Source organism: Lissotriton vulgaris, chromosome 7 (genome assembly GCF_964263255.1).
Source record: "Lissotriton vulgaris chromosome 7, aLisVul1.2, whole genome shotgun sequence".
Lineage (NCBI taxonomy): Eukaryota > Metazoa > Chordata > Amphibia > Caudata > Salamandridae > Lissotriton > Lissotriton vulgaris.
The window spans coordinates 1,725,445,089-1,725,468,890 of record NC_141695.1 but is presented as its reverse complement, the minus strand read 5'-3'; the positions used below and the strand labels follow the sequence as shown (position 1 = coordinate 1,725,468,890).

The 23,802-nt window shown below is 44.3% G+C and overlaps 1 protein-coding gene across 1 annotated transcript in view; it reads left to right on the top strand.

Annotated features, from left to right (window-relative positions):
• The window catches only part of LOC147706452 (complement C1s subcomponent-like), a 78,853-nt gene that overhangs the window by 3,742 nt on the left and 51,309 nt on the right, over positions 1-23,802 (top strand). Inside the window, exons 3-4 of the mRNA XM_086932968.1 lie at positions 4,557-4,734; positions 15,004-15,132. Coding sequence (XP_086789094.1) covers positions 4,557-4,734; positions 15,004-15,132 — 307 coding nt within the window. The remainder of the gene's footprint in view (positions 1-4,556; positions 4,735-15,003; positions 15,133-23,802) is intronic.

Genomic DNA, 23,802 nt, shown 5'->3' with positions numbered 1-23,802 from the left:
CGATCTGACTGCCCTGGGACCACTGACACCACCAGATGGCAGTGTTGCAGCAGTCAGAGGCCGCAATATGCGTTGCCGCATTGCCAAGCATACTACCAGTTTACTTTCCGCTGTCAGTGTCATGGAGATTCCTCCTCCATGTACAGCGTGGCAGAGAGGAAACAAATGGGGCCCTACAGGGTTCCTCCACATGAGGAGTATAACATTTGCATAACATGGGTGGCACAACATGCGCATAAGATATGCCCCTGTGTGTTCATGCATAACAGTTACTGCATGGCATGGACAATCGAGTCCATTCTGTGCAGGAACCTTGTTGTGCGGACAAATTACAGTGCCTTTTTCAAAGGCCCTGTGTCGGGACTGCCGTACCACCCACTTGCCAGACCACTTTTAAGGCGTAATCTGGCAGGCAGGTGGCGGCAAGTCTTGGCGGTGCAGGGTTAATGCAGTGACGTTACAGCAGCTCCTGCACCACCAAAACTCGGAATCGGTCCCTTAGTGTTGGAATGCTCTTTGTGCTAATGATCCACTAGTTCTGTTGGCTCGAATATTTAAAGATTGTGTTCTCTTAGACTGAGTATCGCATCACATGACTAGCGATTAGTTGTCATTGTGCTGTATAGGCTATGGTATTTTTCAATATTTTTCTCAATCTTTGTTATTGTTGTTAAACATTGAAAGCACATAGTCTGCATAGTAATTGCCATTGTATCTGAAATAAAATTTCGACTTTCTGTTAATTGTTAGCATTTGTATTGTATCCTGCGACTAAACTTTTTGTTTGAGCTTAGGATAGAATCACAAGGCTGTCTAATTAGATTTTGAGATCGCAAACACAGAGTTTTGTGAATCACAGAGTTTGTGATCACAAACTTATTTAATCGATTTGGTCCCTAGAGACCAATCTCTCCCTGCCTGCAGAAAACCTAGAAACCCCGTCAGCTACTGAGTTGGTTAAACTAGGAAGATATTCAGCTATGAATATAATCTCCACGTCTAGGTAAAAGTGCATGCAAGCTCCAAACTTGTTGATTTATTTGACTACAGAGACATTGCCCATCTGCAAAAGACTGCAACTGTTCAACCTGTCCTGAACAAAATCTTTTAAGGAAAAGGAATCAGTAAGCAGCACTAAGTAATTTATATGACACAAGAATTGTTTTGAAGTCACTTGTGATCTAGCAAGATGCCCCTGCTCGTGGTGCCCCAATCCAGCTGGCTGGCATAAGACTCTAATATGATGCTGGAAGCGAGACTAAAAAATAGATCTTATGCCCCAGGCATGCATTTGTGAGAACCACCAACCCAAATCGATGGATGGATGAGTGAGTGCCTGTGAGGGTGATATAGAGTTAGGCACTCCGATCATCTTATTACAAGCGTAATAAGATATAATTAGGCTGTCCTGTTTTAGGTTTAAACCTATAATACCTGATAAAACACAACCAAAAGGGAAATACCCCTCACCAGTGTAAACATATAAACACTGTAAAAACACCTGCACAGCCACAAACTAAATGCCATTCAAAGAAAGGAAAAGAAGAGGGAAAGAGTAATTTATATTTCTTCCTGAAAGGGACAATACAATGTAACTTTGTTATACAAGGTAGCAGCAAGAAAGACTGGGCTAATATTATTCTACTTGAGTTTTGTTGTTTAGGGATGTCAGTAAAATATTGTTTCTTCTTCCTTTTTATTGGTCTTCGGTCTTGAGATGCAGGGCTTAGAAGCATGTTTTAGGTCTTGTTTAATTATTTAATAAACTGTAGAGAATCAGGAAATATCAAAATCATATTTGCTATTTTGGCTAGTTTGAATATTTCACTGATAGGTAAAATGGCTGGTTTCATAAGAATCTTCCCAATATGTAACATCAAATTTACCCACAGAGAATAGGTAAAACCCCTTGATACATCAGCCCCCATTTCTAGTGAGTCCGTATTATCGTAGGTGAATTGCCAAATACCCCAGGCTTTAAAGATTCAATGCAAAGTGTAGTGACAGGTATATGTCAAAAGAGTGCTGTCACCAAGCGTCTGGGATAGAGGTGAAAACATGACACCAGGCTTTTGGAAAACATGGAACACAGTGGCACAATTCGAATACTGCTGCAAAAGGTTCTTACCAAGTTCAACAAAGATTGGAGTTATATTGTTTGCATTTGCAGTGATTCAGCTCTGTATATGAAAAAGGTGTGTGATGACCTGTCAAAATCAATACCTGAGCTGAAGTGCTTCCCTGTAAGAGATCCTTGCCACTTGTTAGATAATATGTTGAAAGCATCTTTAGGATCTTCAGAGTTCATGAAGAAAGCTATTGACTTTTAAGTCCTTTCTGGTGCACTGTTTTGTTATGCGTGGGAACTAAAATGCAGATATTTCTTATTTTGTACTTTGTGTGGCATCAAACAAAGAGTCAACCCAACTGTGTCATTTAGCTGGTGGTTCTCAGTCCTGGAAGCTGTGAATGCTATATTATCCATGTGGCAACTGTTTACAGAATGTTTGCTGAGTGATGATGCCAAAAGATAGAGACATGAGGATCTTTGGTCGCACATTGATAGTGATGTGAAAAAAAGTACACTGTACTGCATTCTTAGATTTCTACAGCAAAACATGACTGCTGTAGTGGACATAAAAAAAACAAGAGTCTTAAAGCAACCTTGTCTACCAAGTGTTTAGCATAATTGGAGTAGATGTTAAACATCGCTTTGAGAGTAGGCTGAGCAACACTTTTAACACTTTTAGTGACGGTGGCACTGCAATATGTGAGTGATTGCCACTTGGTAAGCAAAGAAATATTGAGGAGCTATTAAGGAACTTTTTGTTTTACAATGTATGAGCAATTGTTTGTAATGATACATAGAAATGTCCCTTCACCAACCATGGCATTTGAAGTCAATGAAGCCTTACTGTGGTACTCTGCACAAGTTCTAGATCCTTTTAATAAATATGGGAATTTTCTCCGGAGTTTCAGAAGTGATGCTTTATTTGTGACCACTTCCATAACGATGTGGGCATGTGCGCCCAGTTCAACGCATATGTGGCAGAACCTGTACCAGAGAATCGTAATCTTCAGGTGCGGCAGCACTGGCATGGAAAGCTATGTCGGTGGCCTGAGTTAGCAAATTGTGTAGGGGCTGTTTTGGCGTTGCCCATCTCAAGTGCCAATGTTGAGAGGGCCTTTTCACAGATAAAAGCTTTCCTGCGAAGGAAAGAGCAAGAACGTATGACCAAAGACTCACTCAAGAAATATTGTCTGGTGTACTTTGGTGTAGTTTGATTTCTAAAAATGCATTTGGACCTCATCTACACTGTACGTACACTGTGTATATACCATGCACGCACTTTCAGTGTAGAAAGCAAGCAAAAATAAAAACAAAATGTTCCATAAACACAGGAAAATCACTGTTTCTGTTATTTTTAATGGTGTGAAAATGTGCACCCACTGATAACCAGTTTTTTAAGGTATTGAAATTACTTGAAAACACTGATAAAAACCCACCTGAGTATACCAAAAATAGAAACTGAAAACAGGAAATCCTAGAGATAATGCACTAATAATGAGGAGGATGTGATAGATGTCTTATTTGTGATGGTGTACCCATCTGCTAAATCAGGCCTTAAGTGCAATATTACCTAAGATTGGTTACATGGATGAATGATGTGCAAATATTTATTGCTAGTGTGTAATTGTGCTGCTTTGTGTTATTTATTAATTTCTGCTGATGTGCTAGTTTCATGTATTAAGTTGTTTATTGCGTTTTTGTGGTGCTGGTGTTGTACTGCATCACATTTGTATGCGGTCTTGCTGAGTTTTTTTGCTGATCTGGGATGTACCTGTTGTTTGGATATGTTGTGTTTGGCTGTGCTGGATTGTTGGAATTGAGTATGTTATATTATTATAATATGGTGAAGCGGTATTGTTTGCTATTGTCATGTTATGTTATTTTTCTGGTGTATTATGTTGCAATGTATGTGTGGTATGTGTTATGTTATGTTGCTATGTCTGTTGTTTTTTTGTCTTGTGATGTGGTGTATTTTACCAGTGCTTATTTTTAAGGAAGTCTGATTATAGCGTGGGTGAAACAGTTCAGAAACCTAAAATGTCCCCTAGAGAGCTGATGTTTCCATGAATTAAATGATATTAAGTCATAATTTTCATTTCAACTTCATCACTCCTGTTAACATCCTCACTTCCATGGAATACAATATGACAAGGTTTCTTGATCCATAAGTTAATTTGCAATAAATCACTAAAGTAACTAATAAAAATGGAATTTTTTAATCAAAAGTAAAAATAAAACCCTGTGCTGAAATAATGTGTTTAGTCGAATAGGAAAGATAAATTAAAGGTTTGTGTAACTATAGGAAAAATGATCTGGAAGTTTTCAATGTTTCTTGGTCGGAGACAAACCACTTGAAAATTGCCTTTGTTGTTCCTGTGAAAGTTTCTGTCCCTCTAGCAGGAAGGATAGGATTTTTGAGGGGAATACATGCCAGTTGTACCTGTATCCTTTGCCCACCATCATGTGTTCTTTACTCTTCCTACAGGTGATCGAAGTTGGGCAGCCCCTGGTCACAGCTTCCGGTCGACTTCACACTGCCACAGACGACATCCCAGAACCACTAGAGTTTATCTCCGTCTCAAACACCCTAACCCTAACATTTGCTTCACAGCCTGCCCAGAACAGGCACTACCAGGGTTTCCACGCTGTCTACACTGTGCTTGGTAGGTTCTGGTAGACACAAATGTATCTTAACTTGAGAAGTTGGCCCACAGAGGGGTAATCTAATTACCAGTGGTATAACTCAAATTAATAAGACCCCACTGCAGAAAGTGATAAAAGGTGTTATTTGCATGGAATCCACTTTGGGGGGGAAGTTATCTCACATCCCTCCTTGCTTTGAGTGCCAAAGGCCACTTTATTTACAACTAACAAGCAGAGTGCCTAGCGTTTTGGCTGAGCCACACAAGTTACCCGTCAACTGAGCTAATATGAGGTTCTAAATCAACTAGAGACCAATTAGTGTCATAGACTGCTCCAAGAAGCTTTTTAATCGAATTTTGCTGAATAGACTGAAAGACTGGAGGAAGGGTGCAGGTGTGCAGACACCCCTGCAAGCTTCCTTCAGGGCAGGGACTAGCACTACTGACCGAATACTCCAATTGCAATTAATTTACTGGAAATATGGTACAATGGGGGCGGTCGCCTCTATGTAATCTTTGCCCACCTTCGGGGGACTGTGGCGAGGACCAGGTCGGCAGAGCGGAGCTGGCAGATGGGGGTGTAGAAGCGGAGTCGTTTGTTTAGGTACGCTGGTCCGGTGTTGTGGAATGCCTTGTATGTGTGGGTGAGGAGCTTGAAAGTTATCCTCTTGTTGACGGGCAGCCAGTGAAGGTCTCTCAGGTGGGGTGTGATGTGGCTACGGTGAGGGATGTCGAGGATCAGGTGTGCAGAGGCGTTATGGATGCGTTGAAGCCGTTTCAGCAGTTTGGCCGAGGCTCCTGCGTAGAGGGCGTTTCTGTAGTCCAACCTGCCGCTGATGAGGGTCTGGGTGACCGTTCTTCTAGGTTCGGTGGGGATCCACTTGTAGATCTTGCGGAGCATGCGGAAGGTTTGAAGCAGGAGGAAGAGACGGCATTGACCCCTAGGTTGCGTGCATGGTCAGTAGATGTTGGAGCTGTCCCCAGTGCGGTCGGCCACCAGGAGTTGTCCCAGTCTGAGGGGGTGGGTCCGAGGATGAGGACCTCCGTCTTGTTTGATTTTCATGTATCTCATTTTTGCTTTTATATTATGTATGATTGTTTCTCACATGCAGCTCTTTTTTGTTTTCTATTAGATTTCTCTCAACTTTATTTATTGAGATGATTTGAATTGGCTTCATTGTACCATTTTAAGTGTTTTTATAACAATTTTCTGAAAAAAAGTATTAATTGGTTCTAACCAACCTGCATCACCTAAGGAACTCCAACCCCCAACATCCACCCCCAAGCACTTCTGAACTGCACACAACCTTTGAATGCTATGAGTCCTTGTGGCCTTCGCACCAGACCCACATTAACCATCTTGTTGAACCTGCCTGCTCCTGGACTATTCCCTCATCATTGGTCCAAATCCTGGTTCTGTTGTTCATTGGTCATTCTTACACCCCCTCCATCCACTAGAAAAACACTCCACCCAGGTGTCATTTCTGTCCCTCCAACACAGAACTTCTTACAGTCTGACACCCACCCTTCTAGTGACCTTGTCCACCCCTCTAGATGCAGGTTATTGTCCTGCTCAGACAAGTGCACACCATCATGCCCAAGCCAAAGCAGAGTCTCAATAAGAATGCTCTGATGCTCCATCACCCAAACACAACTCCACACCCTGCAGCTTTGCTACCTGTGCAAACCCTTCAGTTGTCCTACCTCATTTCCGGCCAGTAAAACCTCCATTACTGCCCCTAGCTGAAACCAGTGCAACAATCCTGATGCCCAAAAGCATCTTTCAACCCCCCCAGCACTTCTTGTGCACGGAAATGGGGCCCTCATGCCAGACCCTTAACAACAAATAAGGCCCGCAACCAAGGGTATACTTGGGTCTCACCCGAATGGTGTAAGCACACCACTGCCCCCTTGCCCTGGTCAGTCTTATACTTCCTCTGACATACCCCACCAGGTCGGCCAACACCATCCCCAAACTACCTTTACCTGTACCATCTTCAATACTCACGCATCAGACACAGCCATACTGTTCTCAACCTAATCACTGCTGTATTGTCAGACACAAATGTCACCCTCCCTTCAGCTCCTCATCCCAAACACGTACTGCCAACGGCAATGGAAAAATTCAAGAAAAGCTGTACTGTGGCCCTTACTGTGCAAGACTTGGCCATCTCTCCATCTACCAACACCCCGGTAAGAACGTCCCAAAGACCCACTTTAGAGGCATCCAAAAAAACCTTCATCTTCCAAAGTGCTATTGTGTTATACCCCACCAAAAACACTCCCAGACCAAGCAGGATTCGTTTGCACTCAGCTGGTCAAACAGATCCTGCAATGTGCCTTTATACTCAGCAAACACAATGCTTCTGCAAAAAGCACACCCCTATGGGCAAGCAAAATTCAGATGACCCAACACCTTTGCACAAGTTGCAGCTTACACTTCCTGATTATGCAGGTCCAAGCCCCCAGACTGTCACTGTAGTCCACACCACACAGACACCCCACAGTAGCCAAAGCATCCTGTGGCCTTTTAACACCCCCCACAGCTCGAACCTCATAAGATACTGCCAGCTCCGTGATCCTTACCACCACCGACCTGGGAGCAGTCCTGTGTGCCCCAGCCTGTACAAGGCTTATTTGCCCCCTGTCACTCACCTTCAGACCTTCCACAGACCTTAGCACAATGTATATACATATTCACCTCCTTCTGCTGCCTCAGGCCCTGTTGAATTCCAAACTATTGGTTAACAACCTAAAAGAAACCCCTGGGGAGTGAACCTGCTACATGGTCCCTACCCCGCACCAAAGAACTCTTCGCACTAGAAGGGTCTCTGGAGGGCCTCCCAAGCTCCTCAATAGCCCCGTTCTGCAGTTGCTTTGCTTAGTATGACACAAGGTACCCACATTGTCACAGGGACCAGCAGCTCCTACTTGCCGATAATTCTCAAAAAGAAATGGCACCCCAATGTCTGCAGCTGTGTATGATCTGCATAAGCTATAATCTTATCTCCCAGCTCCTCTGCTAGATAGATCAGGGGAGTAATATATAGATTGAAAATTAGTTATAGAAATTATGTAATGATTTTTAGGTGTGTGTTGTGGTATTTATTGGGGTAGAGGGTGGATAGTATTTTAGGTTTTATTGATTATTAATTAGTTGCTCATTATTATTCATTCATTCATTGATTAATATTTATGGTCATTGTCTACTTTTATTTTGTGTTCAGATTTTGGTTTTATGGGGTAATGTTTGGTGAGTATATTAATTTTTAACTGTTTTAATTTGTTCTTTAATGAATAATATTTGTTAATTTGATAATTAGTTATGTTAATCACGGAGGTACACTTTAGAAATTTACTTGTGTGGTGTCAATTGTGTGGTGTTATAGGGTAGGAAATAAAAAATATAAATTTTATGTAACAATGTTTTTGATTCTAATTAATTAACGATTAAATATAGTTATTTGTTTGATTTTTTTTAATTTTGATAAAATAATGTTTGTAGGAAAAGTTTTAGATTGTTTTAACATTATAATATGTTTCTATCTTTTGTAATTTTTATCATTTTTATGTTTGCTTTTTTGATTTTATAATTTTTTGTATTGTAGTTGGTGTTTTGTTTGTTTTTAATTTTGTGTTGACTTCAGTTGGAATATTAATTTTATCCCTCTGATATCCAACACATTCCCTACTGTTGCACTCACTGGAGTGGGAATAGTAATTTGTACCCCTACGCTATCCAACACTTTCCCTACTGTTGCACTCATTCAAGTGGGAATAGTAATTTGTACCCCTCCGCTATTCAACACTTTCCCTACTGTTGCAATCACTGGAGTGGGAATAGTAATTTGTACCCCTCCGCAATCCAACACTTTCCCTACTGTTGCCCTCATTGGAGTGGGAATAGTGGGGCTGATTCACAGAACTAATCTGAGACAACATCCTAAGCTTACTACTTCTGGTATTCACAGAAGGCACTTACGATTTTTGGTATTCACATAAATCACTTATGTGCCTTGGCCCAATACACAAAAGTAATCTGAGACAAAGTCCTAACTTTACACCTTCGGTATTCACAGAAAGCATTTAGGAGTATTAAAGTTAGGATTCCTAACTTTACTACTCCTTAACTGAGAAAAATCCTAACTTTACGACTTTCGGTATTCACAGAAGGCATTTAGGAGTACTAAAGTTAGGATTCCTCAATGGAGTGCAAAATGTAAGTTAAACAATGATTACATAATTTAATGTTTTAATTTATGATATGTTTTTTATTAGATTTTATGTTATAGGAGTATGTATATATATATTTATTTGTACATTTTTATATATTTATAAAAAAATAAAATATTAGTTTATTAATTGTTTTAAAAAAAGTTTCAAGTTTATTTATTTAAGTGTTCGGTCTTTGAAAAAAACATTACATCAAGCAACATATTTAGCAGCACTAAAAAAAGTAATTAATAGAATTTTAAAACAATTACAGCATCATTAGGTTGGTGGGCGGACTTTTGTCGCCCGCCATCCTGATGGAAAACGGGACCGGCCGCCATATGTGCAGTGGTCCCTTGGGTGATATTAGGATGCGCCCGCCACACTGGCGGGCCCATCACGCATTTCTAACATTGCGGTGGGCGGTGCATTCAGCAGCACCCGCCGCAATGGTAGAAATGCATGTTGTGCATTTGCATGCACAAAGTGACGGACAGTCTTTCCGTCCGCTGGGGTCCTCCACCATACTAATATGGTGGGGGGAAATGGGTGGTGGGCGGGTAGAATGTAGGGCCGATCGCCACCACCATGCGGGCGTTGGCTATCTGCCCTACATCCTTATGGACCCCTTAGTCTTTGTTCTACATCTAAAGTACAAGTATAAAAATTATTTAAAAATTAAAAAACAGTGTCATTGTAAAAAAACATATGTAAAACAGCTTATTTTCTGTACAAGTTATATGTAGTATTCCATTAATTCTAAGAATCTGTTTGGGTCTCCACAGGATTTTGACCAGTTTCCTTTAAATACAGATCTAAAAGTTTTACCCCCATGCAGGCTAGGGAGATTGAGGACCCACCAAGCCAGGTGATTACTGCTTCTCTACTCGTTCGAATATTCATGTTGTAAAATATTACTTTTAATAAAATCTTCCTTTCTTTTAGTAGCTTTGGGCATGTGCAGAAAATATGTTGAAGTGATTCATATTTATAGCCACACAGTCTGCAGTCTCGGTTTTGCCTTTGTTCTTTCCATGAAGGGATAGGATCCTTTGTTTCCCACATGCCGTAACGCAGTCTCATGAATTGATGTTTTAAGATCAAAGAAAAATGAGGTATTAAATATTCCTGAGGCTTCCTTGTGCCATATGAGCTGATCACCGTCCAGGCGTGACGTCTTTGTAATAAAGTCTTCTCATCGGTTGAATTTGACAGAAGTTTTTTTGTGGAATTGATTAGTTTGTAGAAAGCCTTTTTCACAATGCAGGCGTTCCAAATGTCTTGAGCATGCAGGTCTTCTATCACCTGGTTTAGATAGCAACCCCAGGATCCTTGAAATTTGTGTGCTTTTTGACTATCTGTTTCTTTCCAGCACGGATGGTCAATGGAACCAATTTCTGATGCACGTAGCCTCCAACTTAATTTGATAAATGCACCTTTACTCTAGAATATTTGGTTTGGCAGTCCGAATTCAAGACGCGCTTGGACTGGTGATGCACTTTGCTGGCTGTGGAAAACGTTTTTATAAACTTTTGTTTGTTTCTTATTCAGGGCTGGGATTTCATGACCCCTCATTATTTCTGTGCTGTAGGTTACTGTTGGCATTAGCTGAGCATGCATGACAGATAGTAGGCTGTTATGGGATGGATAACTTAGTTTCTTTTTAGTAGATTAAAAGCCATATATAAGGTTTCTGGTTTTGGTCCTCATTGTGGTGAGCTGTGATTTATAACTCAGTTTTTGTGCCACCTTAAATCCAAGACATTTGTATGAGGCAACTCCCTCTGCTTTGTTACCCTCGAGGTACCATAAGTATTTCTTATATTTAGCGTCCATTAGTCATACTACCTTTGTTTTTGATAGATTTAGTTCTAGCCCTTGCACTTCCATGTATTTGGCTAATGCGCTCATTCCATGTTGTAAACCGATTGGGGTTTGGCTTAATAATGCGATGTTGTCTGTGTACTGAAGGCACCTGATTTCCTCATAGACTAACAACGGTACATGGCAGTTAGTTTCCTGGAGGGCATCTTCGAGATCAGATAAGTACAGATCGAAGAAGGTGGGGGCTAGCACGCACCCATGTTTCAATCGTTATGGGTGTCGATTTTCTTTGTAATCCTCATGCCGTCCCCTATTTTTACCCGCGTCCAGGTGCCTGTGTATAATTCTCTGATGGCATGTCATAATTTTGTTGGGATAACCCAACTGTCCAGTTTTTCCCATAGTCGTTTTTGGGTTACACTGTCGAAAGCAGACTTATGGTCCACAAAACAGACGAACAGGGGGTTATTCTAATGTTTGGCTTTTTCGTCTAATAGCGTTAATGTTGTTAGATTTGTTAAGGTGCCTGCACCGGCCCTGAAACCTGTTTGTGACCTTGGGATACAATTGTTGTCACCTGACCATTTGTTCAAATGAGTCAGCAAGCAGCTTGCATATAACTTGGCTTCAACGTCTATTAGAGCGATTAGTCTGTAACTTGTCAGCTTTGTTGGATTTCCACCTTTGAAGATTGAATGGAAGATGCTACCCCTCCATGACTCTGGAATTCCATTTTTCAAAAACAGCTAATTGAAAAATGGAGTAAAATAGTGAGCCCAGTATGATACTTCTCCCTTGAAGAGCGTGTTTGTGATTCCATTGGGGCCTGTGGCACCCTCTGTTTTTAGTTTCTTTACGATTGTTGTCAGTTGGTCTACTTACATTTACTTGTCGATGTTTTCACTCTGGAGAGCGATGTACTTATTGTTCCCGTCTATGACCCCAAAGGAAGTCTGCGTTTCTACTGTCGATTCTTGCAATTTGACTAACTGGAATTGTTTTGAGCTCTGGTTCTTTGTACATTGTCGTTATGTGGGCTGCCCATATGTCCTCATTAATCCCTGCATTTTGTTGTCTATTTTTTCCAAATGTCAGGGAGTTTATCTGATGCCAAAAATGTTTTCCATTCTGTTGTTTGCTCACCAGAAGAAGTTTGTTCCACATTTTTTCCACATTGTGACGGTGTATCTGATTTTTGCTTCACAACAGTTTTTCTGGTATCGTGTTATTAGTTGTTTGAGCTCACTTCTATCTAGTCTTTTTCCATCTTTTAACTGGTTTGAGACAGATCTAATTTCTCGTGCTAGTAACCGTTTTTACTTGTGTAATTCGGAACTGAACCAAGGGTGATAACTGTTTGCCTCTTTTTTTGAGGAAAGCTTTCTGGTAGGGCAACTGTATGATTTCCCCAAGATTTTAATCTCTCACCCTTAGCTACTTGTAATGACTCTCGGCTTCACGTTTCCTTAATTCTTCCTTCTTTCATACCAGCTTGGAAGTAAACTTCAGCCATCACCTTCTCGATCCCTGTTCCTCTCCATTTCAATCTTTTTAAATAGCATGCATGGGGCAAGGAGATTAGTTCTTTGGTTGCTGTCAATCGAGCTGTAGTTTACTCCAATTGCATTGTTTGTGGAAAATGATCGCTCTCCATGCGTGGCATAATTTGGAATTTTTCAAAAAAGGGGGGGTTGGCTGACCATACAGAGAATTTGATCTCCTTGTTTGGAGTGACAAATAGAGAAGATATCAAAATTTGTCTGGTATTATTTATTTTATACCCATTTCCTATTTTTTGTAGGATTCAAAGATTCAATTGTAAGAAAAAGAACATACCATATACATACAATTAGTCAAAAATTATATACAAAACAACATTAAATATAAAAAAACATGAATTGAACATATCATATATACATTTACACAAATGTTTGTGCATCACCATCAATATTCATTGTTTGCACTGTCTTCAAAAAAAGAGGTGCATTAACACTCTAATAGAGAAGAGATCAAATGGAGAGAGTTATAAATATTCAAAGCAGTTCTATAAGGACTGGGGGAAACAATCTCACACTCAGTCACACAAGAAAGAACTTGTTGCTATTTCCCATCAGATGCTTGTCTCCATTTTGGCCGGCCATATTGTATATGGTCCAGCTGACCCTACGTCCCAGGACCTAACTCCCTGTTTCAGACAATTTAGAGCGGGTTTACACCCGCGAGAGTTCAAGGGCACTTCAGACCAGACGTGTTGTTAACCCTCTACAGGGCGAGTCTTTTCCTGGGGATACCACTCGTGTGCTATCTAACCCTCCAGCACACCAAGCAGCCCCTAATCACTGAATACTGAATACTGTAAGCTGGCCACGACAGCAGCTTGAAAGCCCACCTATTGCTCTGCCTCACTGCACTCTGGACTCACCCCTCCCTCCCTCTCCACAGCCTACCACTTCGGATCGAGTAGAGACCTGGCGAGGTCCAAATGCTGTCCTCGCCTCAGGGAGTGGTCAACGAGCGAGGGCCGTGACTGCTTGTTGTCCTGCTGTCGGCGTTCGGCGGTAGTTGAATGGCGGATGATGGTGAAGCCTAGTGAAGTTTCAGTTGTCCTCTGCTCCTGAGACCCACCACCTGGCTCCTACGCCATAACGAGCTCCACCAGGACCCTTCCAGGCCAGCACAGCACGGCACCCGCCGAAGGTCCAAGGTAGAGGGCTGAGCGAATGGGACCAGAGCTAGGGCCGGAGCCCAACGCGGACCTCAGTCAGCAGCGGCAGCAATGGAACTGGTGGGTGGAGCTGCGCTTGCGGTGGTCAGAGCAGGAGCGGGAGTTCAGCGCGGCTGCGGGTGCTCTCTGCGGAACACTCCAGTAACTCAGAAGCCGGGCGGAAATAGCATACATTTATATATGACTTTTTATATATGTATGTTTACATTTTTTAAATAAAATGTATTTATTATATGTGTTAAGATGTACAGTACATCTAAATAATTCTTTTAAAGTAAATTGTATCATTTAATTTATTTAACATTTTGTTTTATATATATAAAAAAATTATATTTTGTGCATCGATATTTTTTACATCGATAATATTTTTTAAATATTTTAGTCATTTACATTATAAAGATAGAATGTCAATATTTTGGCTATCAATATTTTTGTATCAATATTTGTGTATTTAGATATTTTTGTAATCAATATTATGTCAGTGATCCCACATGTGGATACATGAGGCCTGTTGGTTGCATACATGCCAACCACCCCGATTCAGGCAGTAGACTTCCGATTTCAAGGCTAGTCTCCCACCTCCCATTGCCTGCATGCATAAACCTTGGGGGACTTCAGAGGTCTTGTGTGACACGTATTATGCACTGACAGTAACCTGCTCCTGCAAGCAAGTGCACACCATTTTTGTCACCCTTTTCTGCCTGCCATAGCAATTTCTCTGTACTCCTGACAGGTATGGGAACAAACTTACATTTGAACAGTGGTAGCCAGCATGTTGGGGAAGGCACGTGGGGGGGAGGAACGATGGGCAATTAAAAAACTAATACCTCGTCTTGCCGGGTCCTGCATCGTCTCTCCTCATGAGACAGGGACATGAACAACAGCCAGGCTCCCCTGACCAATCACAATGCTGTAATGCAGCATTGTGATTGGTGACCATCCAGGCTCCCCTGACCAAGCACAACGCTGCAATGCAACGCTGTGATTGGTTTCGAGAGTCCTGGTTTGGGGCTCAACCAGGGAATGGGGTCCTTGGGTTGTTCTCCATACAGGCTGTAATGCTGCCTGCATGGAGAATGGGGAAAGTGCTGAGAGGGCCGACCAAACCGTCATTGCGCACTTAGGAGTGGGCAAACCACTCCTCCACTGCCTTCCTCCGAGAGCAGGGCAGCCCGCCCACCCGCCCGCAGAGAGGCAGGAAACATAAAATAATATTAACTGTAAGTTATTTTCATTTTATGTTTCTTCTTCCTCGCACTGCTTGAAAGCAGTGGGGCGACGCTCCTCCGCCATAGTTGAAGAGCCGCCCCAGTATTTGAATTTCTGATATCGGATACTGCAGCAGGACACTTGCAACTCCCATACATGCCAATAGACACTATGCAGGCCTCTATAGAAGTCAATGGGTGAAACACTTTCCTCTTCCAAAATGTTGGCATGTATTTGGTTGTGCGGTGGGGCCTCCCGAACCTTTCAACCCATCAGAATAAATTCTCTTTCTTTCTTTCTTTCTTTCACTCACTGCCCAGCCCACGACGAATGTGCTAACAGTAAGATGACCTGCGCCCACTACTGCCACAGCCACCCTGCGGGATACTTCTGCTCATGCGCACATGGGTACGTCTTGGGCCGCGACAACGCATCCTGTAAAGAGACGGGTGAGTGACCCAGGGTTAGACTAACATAACGATGTCAATAGCAATATTCATAATCATAATAGTAATCATGAAACTTATGGTTAAAATGTGACGGCTCGAATCATTTGGTACAAATTACAATAAATTTGAATCAAATGGATTGAATTCAAGAAAGTTAAACAATCTATTTCAAGGAAAGGGCTGTCTCCAAATTTTTTACATTCTGTTTGTGCCTTACTTAAGTTGAGCAGTAAAGAATTATGTAAATTAAATTGTTATCAAGGGAATGAAAAGCCATGCTTCTCTGAAAGAAGGGCAAAAAGCTTTGCTTGAAATGTAAATTTATACAAATTAGGTTCCATTGTTCTCTTAGAAGTCTGAGGAATTATGGTCATAGTAGTCCTTGAGATAGCACGGTGTGTGATGAGGCTATTGCAGCGATCTGTATCTAACCTGAATGGCACAGGTAGGTTAGAATTCTGGGTTTGTCAGTTTCGCATCTCTTCCATGTGAGGTCGATGAAATGAGTGACATTGTGTTACTCATTTCATCAATCATATGATTGAGCTGGATGACCATAACTAACACCTCTAAGTTGACACTTCCACATAACCAGGACTCATGGTTGTGCCCTTTGGAAAAGTAGATGCAAGTTTTTTTAGGCTGCATTGTGAACTCAGTGTGACTTTTGGTGTAGTGGAGACAGAGAATGGTGGAAGTTCAAGGACTGTTTGAGGTATGTGACGTGCTTACAGATTTTGAAAGCAAACTTTGCAAAACCAAGCACTGTTGCTGCAATCACGTGATTTCCAGTCAGAGCTCAAGCAAAGGTGGGGTCCGGGTATGTCTACCCTCTGAGGGCACCAACAAATCTGCTTTGGTCCCCAAATTGTTCAGAAAAATAACTTTTTGTGTTTCCCTGCAAGACCCTCCTTTAACTGACTGCTGGTTTTATTGTTTGCTTATTTGTTTGCTGTTCTATTTGTATTTATCAGGGAAGAAGTTGAGGGGAGGGTGGAGGAGAGCATCTTGACTCCCCAGTCACTGAACAGCAGGACATTTTTGGCCAGTTGCCCGGATCTCTGAGGGAGGCCAGATAAACAGTTGCATTGAAGGCTGGTTGATGCCCTCTGATGGGAAGATGGTTGTGTCTGCAGGAGATCTTTTGGTCTGAAGAGGGTCTCGGAGGGTGAAAAGGGGTCTTTTGAGGAATGACTTGAGAGGACCAAGGGCACACTGAGAAAGTAAAGGCTAGCTCAGGGAGTGCTAGACCCAGCTGAGGGCATACTGGTAATTACTGTGGACCACAGAAAGCGAAACCAGGGTCTTTGTAGTGTCTTCTGCAGAGGTCTGAAGGCACATTGTGGATGCATAAGGCTTTGCGGAGAGAGTTGATGGATGATGCATTCTGCAGGGCAGCAGACTGTGTTTGCAAGTGAGCTCTGCGGCATGCTGCCGGTCCTCTAAGACAGAAAAAAGGGTCTTGATAAGGTCTATAGGAGGTGTCTAGGGAACAGTGAGCATCTGCAAGAGCACGCTGGGGGAGTACTACCTGGAGGTGGCCCAGGACAGTCTCTTGTGAGCATGATAGTGGAGTCTGAAGGCATGCCAACAGTCCCTGAGGACTCCTGGGAGCCTATAAACATCTGCTGAAGGTAGAGTCAGTCTGAGGGCCCATCAGAGCATGGTCATATATTCTAAGGGCATGACGGATGCGTCTCTATGAACACAGTAGAGTTACTTCAATATCGCATGGTGTTACTTTGGGTAGGCTGAAGGACAGTTTGCTGTGTCTACAGCAGGTGTCTCCAACCAGTTGACCGCAAGCTACAAGTATATCCCAGACACCTTCAGAGTAGCTCCCAGCCTTGTGTTCATTTTAAAATAAGCACAGGGTCACATCGTCCTTTTAAAGTTAAGGGAAGGCTGTGTTTATTTTACCTGATTTTCTTCAGGCTACAGATAGCAGAGCCTGATGAGCAGTGCATTAGTTAGATTCACGACCCAGGCTGCTGCACAGAGGTGAAGAACTGAAGCCCTGGGATAATTAACTCTTAAATAAAAACTCCTGTCAACACAATATTGGAGCATGAGAACAAAATTATGTTTCTGAATGCTTTTATTTAGGAAAATTTGAAAATGAAGAGTTAACTTAACAATTAAGTTAACTCTTCATTTAAATGTTCTCCCATTTCAAAGTGTCTTATTTGAAAACAGCAGGCCTCTTGCTCCCAGTAACTAGTAGACACTGTACCATGATGGTAACTGAAAAAAATAATAATTTTTTTCAATGGGAGAAAATTTAAGTGAAGAAAAATATCTATATAAAATTAAGTCTTAATGTTTTTCTCCACTTTCAATTCATCCAAATACGTCTTAATATTTTATGAAGCATGTTTCTTCGCTTTAAATTGCTCCAATTAAAAAAATGGCCGTAGTTTTCTGTTATAAATATGGCACCATATCTACAGGCCACTGAGTGCAAGATGTTTGCTGTTTGTAAATGTGACACTTTGAAATTGAAGTACATTTAAATGATGAGTTTAATGAAATCCATATAAATATAAAGTTAACTCTTCATTTACATTTTCTCTCATTTCAAAGTGTTGCATTTTCACCCAGCAGGCACCTTACTTTCAGTGTCTGGTAAACAGGTTGTTATATTCATTACTGAAAAATACAGCCATTTTTTCTGTAGTAGAAATTTAAAGTGCAGAACAATGTTGCATATTATAAACGTTTTTCTGCACTTTAAGTTTCGCCCATTGAAAAAAATTGTTTTATGTTTGTGTTTACAAGTAACAGAGCCATATATGGCAAAATGTATCTCCTGTGCCACAAGCACATGTGACACAGGTTCTCATTCACTCATACACAATGATCCCATTGACACACACAAATGTTCATAAATCCACAAAGACCACACTCTCACTGACACACATGGCAGCCCTGTCATAGCGCCCCTAGTCAAAGTATTTTGTTCAAGCTATAGTATCTGGCTCTATAGGCATTAGGCTTAAAGCCAATTAAGATGGACGTGGAGGTGTCTGGTAACATTGTGCAACTGGCTTGGTCATCAGTAGCTCACAATGATTTTCATTGATCAGAAGTAGGTCTCACTACAGAAAAGGTTGGAGACCCCTGGTTAGAGGCAAAATGTGCATGTGTGAGGGGCCAGCTGACAGCCTTCTGTGGGTTCAGGGCCGGCTCTAGGCTCATGGTGGCCCTGTGCAGGGAGCGTAGGTGGGGGCCCCCGAAGAGGGGGTCCGGACCCTCATGGACATCGATTCGATAAAATGTTATGGGTGACAAAAGCGACATGTCACTCCCTTTCACACCCAGTGACATCACAGGCGTGTCTAACCTTGGACTTTCGACGGCCTCTTATTTACTGCTTGAGGTGTTATGGAAAGAGCAAGAAATGGAGACAACAGAAAAGTAAACAAAGCTCCATGGGCCCTCTTTAGTTTCTGTTCTCTCTGTCAGTCAGTCTCTCTCTCTGTCAGTCTCTGTCAGTCAATCTCTCTCTCAGTCAGTCTCTCTCTCTGTCAGTCTCTCTCTGTCAGTCTATCTCTCTCTGACAGTCTCTCTCTCAGCCAGTAAGTCTCCCAGTCTCTCTCTCTCTCTCTTAGTCTCTCTCTCTGTCAGCCAGTCTCGCTCTCTCCCAGTCAGTCTCTCTCTCTCCCAGTCAGTCAGTCTCTCTCAGTCAGTCATTCTCTCTCTACCTCAGTCAGTCTCTCTCTCTCTCTCCCTGTCAATCCCCCTCTCAGTCAGTCTCTCTCTCTCTCTGTCAGTCTCTCTCAGTCAGTCAGTCTCTCTCAGTCAGTCAGTCTCTCTCGCAGTCAATTAGTCTATCTCTCTCAGTCAGTCAGTCTCTGCCTCTCTCTCTGTCTCTCTCTCTGTCAGTCAGTATCTCTCTACCTCAGTCAGTATCTCTCTACCTCAGTCAGTCAGTATCTCTCTACCTCAGTCAGTCTCTCTCTCTGCCAGTCAGTCTCACTCTCAATCAGTCTCTCTCTCTGTGTTAGTCAGTCAGTCACTCTCTTAGTCAGCCAATCTTGCTCTCTCTCTCTGTCAGTTTCCTAGCCAGTCAGTCTCTCAGTCAGTCAGTATTCAGTCTCTGAGTCAGTCAGTCAGTCAGTCTCTCTCTCTCTCAACTCTCTCTCTCTCTCCATTCTCTCTCTCAACTCTGTCCACTCCATCTCCACTGTCTCTCCACTCTCTCTCCACTGTCTCGCTCTCCAGTTTCTCTCTCTCTACTCTCTCTCCACTCTCTCTCCACTATCTCCCTCCACTGTCTCCCTCCACTCTCTCTACTCTCTCTCCACTCTCCCCACACTCTCTCCCCACTCTCTCTCTCCACTCTCTCCACCCTCTCTCCCTTCACACTCTCTCTACTTTCTCTCCACTCTCTCTTTCTCTCCGCCCTCTCTCTCCCTCTCTCTCTCCACTCTCTCACTCCACTCTCTCACTCTCTCTCACTCTCTCTCTCACTCTCTTTCCACCCTCTATCTAATCTCTCCACCCTCTTTCTACTCTCTCTCCACTCCCTCTCCACTCTCTCCACACTCTCTCTCTGCACTGTCTCCTCTACTGTCTCCCTCCACTCTCTCCCTCCACTCTCCCTCCACTCTCTATGCACTCTCTCTCCTAGTCAGTCAGTCACTCTCTTAGTTAGCCAATCTTGCTCTCTCTCTCTCTGTCACAGTTTCCTAGCCAGTCAGTCTCTCAGTCAGTCAGTATTCAGTCTCTGAGTCAGTCAGTCAGTCAGTCTCTCTCTCTCTCATCTCTCTCTCTCTCCATTCTCTCTCTCAACTCTGTCCACTCCATCTCCCCTGTCTCTCCACTCTCTCTTCTATATCTCTCTCCACTGTCTCCTCCACTGTCTCCCTCCACTCTCTCTCCACTGTCTCTCCACTCTCTCTCCACTCTCTATCTCCTCTCTCTCTCTCCACTCTCTCTCTCTCCACTCTCTCTCTCTCCTCTCTCTCTCTCCTCTCTCTCTCTCCACTCTCTCTCTCTCTCCACTCTCTCTCTCCACTCTCTCTCTCCACTCTCTCTCTCCACTCTCTCTCTCCACTCTCCACTCTCTCTCTCCACTGTCTCTCTCTCCACTTTCTCTCTCTCCACTGTCTAGCTCCACTCCCTCCACTCTCTCTCTCTCTCTCTCTCTCTCTCTCTCTCTCTCCACTCTCTCTCTTCACTGTCTCTCTCACCACTTTCTCTCTCTCTCTCCACTCTCTATCCACTGTCTAGCTCCACTTTCTCTCCACTCTCTCTCTCTACTCTTTCTCCACTCTCTCTCTCTACTCTCTCTCTCCACTCTCTCTCTCCACTCTCTCTCCCTCCACTCTCTCTCCCTTCACTCTCTCTCCCTCCACTCTCTCTCCCTCCACTCTCTCTCCCTCCACTCTCTCTCTCTCTACTCTCTCTCTACTCTCTCTCTCTCTACTCTCTCTCTACTCTCTCTCCACTGTCTTTCTCTCCACTCTCTCTCCACTCTCTCTCCACTGTCTCCCTCCACTCTGTCTCTCTCCACTCTCTTGCTCACTCTCTCTACTGTCTAAAGCTCTCTCCACTCTCTCTCTCTCCACTATCTAGCTCCACTCTCTCTCCACTCTCTCTCTCTCTACTCTCTCTCCACTCTCTCTCTCTCTACTCTCTCTCCACGCTCTCTCTCCACTCTCTCTCTCCACCCTCTCTCCCTCCACTCTCTCTCTCTACTCTCTCTCCACTCTCTCTCTCCACTCTCTCTCTCCACTCTCTCTCTACTCTCTCTCCACTGTCTTTCTCTCCACTCTCTCTACTCTCTCTCCACTCTCTCTCCACTGACTCTCTCTCTCTACTCTCTCTCGCTACTCTCTCTCTCCACTCTCTCTATACTCTCTCTCCACTGCCTCAGTCCACTCTTTCTCCACTCTCTCTCCACTCTCTCTCTCCACCCTCTCTCTCCACCCTCACTCTCTCTCCACTCTCTCTCTCTCTCTACTCTCGCTCTCTACTCTCGCTCTCCACACTCTCTCTCCACTCTCTCTCTCTCCACTCTCTCCCACTCTCTCTCACAAAGTAGTGTGCGTTCCATGGGCATCCGCAGAAATGTTTCAGGGGGGCACATTTTTAACTTCATCTCCATCCCCCTTGCACCCTTCGCCCCTCTGCCTTGCGGCACCCTTCTCGCCCTCCCCCTTGCACCCTTCTCCCCCTCCCCCTTGCACCCTTCTCCACCTCCGCCTTGCACCCTTTTCTACCTTGCACCATTCTCCCCTCTGCCTTGCACCCTTCTCCCCTCTGCCTTGCACCCTTCTCCTCTCTGCCTTGCACCCTTCTCCCCTCTGCCTTGCACCCTTCTCCCCTCTGCCTTGCAGTACCCTTCTCGCCCTCCCCCTTGCACCCTTCTCCCCCTCCCCCTTGCACCCTTCTCCACCTCCGCCTTACACCCTTTTCTACCTTGCACCATTCTCCCCTCTGCCTTGCACCCTTCTCCCCTCTGCCTTGCACCCTTCTCCTCTCTGCCTTGCACCCTTCTCCCCTCTGCCTTGCACCCTTCTCCCATCTGCTTTGCACCCTTCTCCCCTCTGCCTTGCACCCTTCTCCCCTCTGCCTTGCACCCTTCTCCCCTCTGCCTTGCACCCTTTTCCCCTCTGCCTTGCACCCTTCTCCTCTCTGCCTTGCAGCCTTCTCTACCGTGCACCCTTCTCCTCTCTGCCTTGCACCCTTCTCCTCTCTGCCTTGCACCCTTCTCCCCTCCCCGTGGCACCCTTCTCCTCTCCACCTTGCACCCTTCTCCCCTCCGCCTTGCACCCTTCTCCCCCTCCCCGTTGCACCATTCTCCCCTCTTCCTTGCACCCTTCTCCTCTCCACCTTGCACCCTTCTCCTCTCTGCCTTGCACCCTTCTCCCCTCTGCCTTGCACCCTTCTCCCCTCCGCCTTGCACCCTTCTCCTCTCTGCCTTGCACCCTTCTCCCCTCTGCCTTGCACCCTTCTCCTCTCTGCCTTGCACCCTTCTCCCCTCTGCCTTGCACCCTTCTCCTCTCTGCCTTGCACCCTTCTCCCCTCTGCCTTGCACCCTTCTCCCCTCCACCTTGCACCCTTCTCCCCTCCGCCTTGCACCCTTCTCCCCCTCCCCGTTGCACCATTCTCCCCTCTTCCTTGCACCCTTCTCCCCTCTGCCTTGCACCCTTCTCCTCTCTGCCTTGCACCCTTCTCCCCTATGCCTTGCACCTTCTCCCCTCTGCCTTGCACCCTTCTCCTCTCTGCCTTGCACCCTTCTCCCCTCTGCCTTGCACCCTTCTCCCCTCCGCCTTGTACCCTTCTCCTCTCTGCCTTGCATCCTACTCCCCTCTGCCTTGCACCCTTCTCCTCTCTGCCTTGCACCCTTCTCCTCTCTGCCTTGCAACCTTCTACCCTCTGCCTTGCAACCTTCTCCCCTCTGCCTTGCACCCTTCTCTACCGTGCACCCTTTCTACTCTCTGCCTTGCACCCGTCTCCCCTCTGCCTTGCACCCTTCTCCCCTCTGCCTTGCACCCTTCTCCCCTCCGCCTTGCCACCTTCTCTACTTTGCACCCTTCTCTACCTTGCACCCTTCTTCTCTCTGCCTTCCACCTTTCTCCCCTCTGCCTTGCACCCTTCTCCTCTCTGCCTTGCACCCTTCTCCTCTCTGCCGTGCACCCTTTTCCTCTCTGCCGTGCACCCTTCTCCCCTCTGCCTTGCACCCTTCTCCCCTCTGCCTTGCGCCCTTCTCCTCTCTGCCTTCCGCCCTTCTCCCCTCTGCCTTGCACCCTTCTCCCCTCTGCCTTGCACCCTTCTCCCCCTCCGCCTGGACTCCAAAACGTAAGCTGATCACTTTCTTCAAACAAAATAATTTTGACCTAATAGACAAGCTTTTTATTTTTAGTAAATGCATGGCAGGTGCTCTACTATCAGTTTGCAGTTTTCATCCAGTATCCATATGTACTCTGGCTATACAAGGAAAGTGCCACCATCCCAAGCCAAGGATACACACTAAATACTAAGAACTACCAACAATATATCGGCCAAACAAGGGTGGGCAGAGAGCACATCACCCTCACATGCATTCATGTTTTAATGAGGATGTTTTTCTCTCACAATAAAATTAATGTTTGTACAAATGCCATTTTGACACCTCTATGTGCTGTACATAACGATTGTCACTGTAACTCAGCTTACCGAACTCAGAGGGAAGGTTGACTTGGTACACCGAGAGAATAACAAATGACTCGGAGGACTTAAACAGATGTCAGGGTGAGCGTGAAATGGACTACGATAAAGCAAGTAATTAAAATTGTATTTTGTTTAAAAGAACCATGACTTGTCGGATAACACAGTTTCTATTATGTATAAAAGTTCCTAAAAATGTCACAGGGATTACAAACTATATTACACAGGCACGTATGTTGGAGAAAGGACCTACAGGCTGTCTGAACAGAGATAATCTTCCCTTACTTGCAGGCCCGTTATCCCATTCCACCGAGACCTCTGTTTCACCTTTCAACAATAAAAATAAACTTACTCACTGTCTCGTTCCTTGTCCCAAACTTGGTGGCTGAGGAAGTGCTTCTGCCTCTGGAGCGTTCTTTCTAATAATTATAATTCACCATGGGCCAACCTGTGCGCAAGGCACACAGCAGAACACTGCATCTTCACCACATGCCAGCATGCCAGCTCTCCACA